We start from the raw sequence: 4,566 nt of genomic DNA, 5'->3' as shown, positions 1-4,566 counted from the left end.
TCCTTTTTCTATTTTTTGGTATCCCCATGTGTTGCCTTATATGATAGAGATAGGATAATTAATTTATTATTTTTTTAGGGTAATTAGTTCATTATCTTTTCTTAGGGGAATTAGTTTAATACCCCCTCCGTCCCAAAATATAGTTCCCATTTTCCTTTTTTCACGGTAATTTATGCAAGTAGAATCTAAGAGGGATAGTAAAGATTTTTTGTTTATTTAAATAAATGTTGTATGGGAAAAGATGATTTTAGGAGAGAGAATGAAAAATAATTGGTGAAAGAACATTAATTGCAACTTTTAGGTTGAATAAACAAAGGAAAAAACAAAATTCAAGAAGCAAATAAATGATGGGACACGGTTTTTCTAGACAAATTACGGAAAAATGTGGAACTAAATATGGAAATGGGAACTATATTTTGGGACACTCAAAAAGAAAATGGGAACTATATTTTGGGACGGAGGGAGTATGTTTTTCCCCAATCCTTTCTTATATGACAATACAAACCCTAGCAGGCCTACCCTATATAAAACTACAACTCCTTTATAAAATGATTAAACAAACTATTGCTACGGCCTAGCCGGTACCCAACGCATAAATCATAGCATCAAATTTAACAATTTATTGTCTCTTCTCTTAACATTTGATTTTCCTTGTTCTCAGAAATTAAGCTACTATGAAGAAAGTTAAACTGAATCGAACCCTTATCGAGGATATACCTTCCCCAATTATCTTTGATATCTTGTTAAAACTCCCAACTAAGGCGTGCCTGAACTGTAAACTTGTTTGCAAAGATTGGTATGAAATCATCATCAGTAATGAGTTTGCTACTTTACGTTCATCTTTTTGCTCCTATACTACCATAATGCTTTATGGTAAGTTTAACAACGGAAGGCTGAATTATCTGTTGATTGATCTAGACAAGTCGTCAAAGGTAGATGATATGTATAATCTTTGTGTGAGTGAGGATCATATGATTAGGTTCAAATCCAAATTAAACATCGCACATCACAAATTACATGTGGTTAATCAGTGCAATGGACTGATCTGTTTGAAGTGTTATAGACAATGGAGTCCTTACTTTATAATTAATCTTCTAACCTCCGAACAAATTATTGTTCAGCAACCGAAAGTATCATCTTGTTCACTTGAGGCTTATGGATTCGGTCAGTGCCCTGTTTCGCAGCAATTCAAAATACTCAGAATCATCAAGGACTTTAAAGCTAGAAAGAAGCATATTGCCCAGGTACAAACACTCGGTACTAACGAATGGAGGACACTCAGTACTAATGCTCCTCAATCTCACTTAAGAAGGAGTCAAGCCTTCTTGCAGGGTGCGCTTCACTGGTGCTCTGAAGGTAAAAACTTTATTTGGTCATTCAATTTCAGTAGAGAAAAGTTTTCGCGTATTTTAGTACCTGATAGTATGAAGGGGAGAAAGGGAACAGATGTAATAAGTGTTTCAAATAATACTCACCTTTGTTTGATAAATAAATGTGAAATGTGGGTTATGAAGGAATACGGTGTTAAAGATTCTTGGGTGAAGCAATTCGTCTACAATAATCATGTATGTGGTACTGGTCCAGCTACTCCTCTAGTGTTGGTTTATAATTATGGTGGTAGTTATAAACTTGGAGTTTATGATATTGAATCTGAAACTTGTAAAAAAGTTACGATTCCTGACTTTTCTACTTGGGAAGTGATGGTGTTTGATGCCAAATTTTCCGTCTTAAAGGTGTGACCGCCATTTTTATCTCTTCTGTTCTTTTATGTAGCTAGGTGAACTTTGTCTTTTTTGGTGTGTGTTTTCGTTTAATTAGAGGAGAATAGTATGTGTTGGTTTGTTCATGTGTCCGTAATTTTGGTGGAAATGGAATGCTTTTGTGTTTTGTGGTCCTTTGTTTATGGATGTAAGAACTTGGAAATGGAGTTCCAGAAGCACCCAGAAAAGAGTTTCATACCCAGAAAAAACTCTGCCTCTAGTTTAGTCGGTTTACTGGCTCACTATGATTAACGAGTGCAAGGTAAAAACTTATGAGATACAAAGTAGAAGATGATAGAATTTAATTTGTTGATGACAAACTTTATAAACTACAAGGTAATTTAGAATGAGTTTTTCAATCAATCTCTACAAGTGACATCCTACTTAATATCATAGCAAATATATAGAAGAATAGGCCAAAAACAATGTGTTGCTTCACGCCAAAAGACACCAAAAAAAACGCAAAAAACTGCGTCTCGGACATATGGTGCAGTCGCACCATATAATCCGATGGGGGTGCACCTCCTTGGTGCGGGCACGCATTTGGTTCCGCCTCCAATTTCGTTTCACAGAGATTATAATGAGGTGTGGGCGCACCAATTCATCTACCCAAAATTCTTTAAATGCTTCTTATATCATACAATCAAAATTCCACAACTCCTTAGCGTAACATTATCATACATTCATATGTATATCGAACAAACATATCTATAATTCTTCGAACAATGATACCATGGGTGGTGTAAATGAGTAAATGTACTAGTTACAATATAAGTTCGTTCGATCCAAGTCAAATTGTGCATGTCGATCTTTTGCTCGACTATAGCTAGTTGATTTCGGGGAGGATCACTCAGATAGACTATGAGGTTTTCTATTACTAATGTTTAGATATAATCTTCTTTAAGTATCATATTTCTTTATGTTGCGCAATCCCTGGGTTGTTAATGTAATATGAGATTAGCTTATATTTAAGTAGTATAATTATTATTCTAATGTTCTAGAAATCTTGGGTCGTTGTATACAACTAGATTTTTATGTATCTTGCATGACTATTTGGAAATTGAATATTATTTGTTTATTAGTTAAACAATTCTTCGTCAATTAAGTGTATCCCGGAGTTCTCCTGTCAAAAAAAAAAAAATTGTAATATGAGTTCCAAAGTCATATTTTTCGTCGATTATATTTTCTGATAAAAAAAGAACATACTTCCTCCGTTCTATATTATTCTAACATGCATATATGCTTGACACAATTGTTATGTGGAAAGAAGAGAGATATAGATAGATTAAGTGACAAAGTGGTAAATCACCCCCATACACTTTTATCAAAATGCCACTTTGCTGATATATCAAGAGAGGAATTTAGGTGGATAGGAGAGAGATAGAAAAACAACATGACTAAGCAATTCAACTTTGCAATTATTGTGAAACTTTCATATAAGAGAAATGTTGCAATTAACATGGAATAAATAAAGTAATTGGTTAACTAAATTGTGCAATGTTTGTATCATTCTTTTATTTTGTTGTCTTTCACAAATAGCAGTACCCGTATTAGTAAATCGAAGAAGTTGAGGCATATGTATATTACCGTGTACTTATATTTTATGAACTTTGACCATACAAGTTAATGTTTTTAAAACTTTGAAATCGATGAAGAATTTAATAATTATTTAGTTCAAGAGAAAAAATAACAAGTTCATAATGCTGCATTTTGTCGCACCTAAAAAAAAGGAAAATTATCATTGGTAATAAATTCTTGATTTGATTGTTTTCGTTTAGTAACCTTTACTATGATTTATTATCTCAAATGACTCTATACTATCGTTTCATTCTAAAATGTGACCCGCATGATTAAAATTAATTTTGACTCTAATCAAAATTATTACTTTTTCATCAATTATACACTTCTTTTTATGTTAATTGATGTTAAGTAAACTTTATCAGAAAACAATTCTCACTAAGAATAAAACAAAAACTATACATAAAACATCAATAAATGGCCATTTAAATTGATTTTTTATTGCAATTTTATAGTTACTTCTAGAAGATTAGGTTTTGCTTATATAATTTTGTGTCCTAATGAATTCACATAGCCTTAAGTAGCTTCAGAAGACTTTAACAAAAAATAATTCCGAAATTCGATCAGTTGTGTGACACCTTATAGATCAAAATAAACGATAATACAGTGTTCATTTCATAAGATAAATTATTTTCTTGGTTACTAATATAAATAGACAAAATACAAGGTTCCAAATGAGAATTCTACACATAAATAAATCTATAGATAGTAATATATCAAAAAAGGTTCTTAATAGTGTCTAATAAGTGCCACGTCGCATTTCCCTCTAAAGGTCTTATGCAAATTCTCTATGTCCATATCAACCCCTCAATTAAAAATCAACTTTGTGTAGTTACAAGGTATCTAACATGTAATTGTTGAAATAAAAAATGAGAACTTAACCACCAATTTGACATAACTGTTTTGTGTTTCAAAATAGAATAAAACAATGTCTTATAATTATATATATCTAAAATTCTAGACAAACAAATGTCGTGTTGCTACATCTTCTTGATAGCAGCACTAGTAGAATAATTGCTATTTGCTGCGGTTTTACCCGTACGCAGCAACATATCGCGTAAAAAGATAAGAAAAAATATAAAATTACAATATTGCTGCGGTTTTGGCCGAAAACCGCAGCAATATAGATTCAAAGAAAATATTGTGAATTTTTTTACCATTTAACCAAATATATTGCTGCGGTTTCTGGCAAAAACCGCAGCAATATATTAAAATAATTAAAAAAAAT

At 32.0% G+C, this 4,566-nt stretch overlaps 1 protein-coding gene across 1 annotated transcript; it reads left to right on the top strand.

The window, feature by feature from the left end:
• Positions 1–674: 674 nt before the first annotated feature.
• LOC130590761 (F-box protein At3g07870-like) lies at positions 675–1,739 on the top strand. Its single transcript, XM_057393304.1, has one exon. It carries the CDS (start codon positions 675–677, stop codon positions 1,737–1,739), a length of 1,065 nt encoding a protein of 354 aa, XP_057249287.1.
• Positions 1,740–4,566: the final 2,827 nt, after the last annotated feature.

This window comes from Beta vulgaris, chromosome 3 (assembly GCF_026745355.1).
Source record: "Beta vulgaris subsp. vulgaris cultivar EL10 chromosome 3, EL10.2, whole genome shotgun sequence".
NCBI classification, from domain to species: domain Eukaryota; kingdom Viridiplantae; phylum Streptophyta; class Magnoliopsida; order Caryophyllales; family Amaranthaceae; genus Beta; species Beta vulgaris.
Note: the sequence above shows the minus strand (reverse complement) of the source record. Positions and strands in the feature narration are given on the sequence as shown.

Excerpts from the sequence above, each read along its gene's own strand:
- LOC130590761 (XM_057393304.1), top strand. The coding sequence starts at position 675 with ATGAAGAAAGTTAAACTGAATCGAACCCTTATCGAGGATATACCTTCC.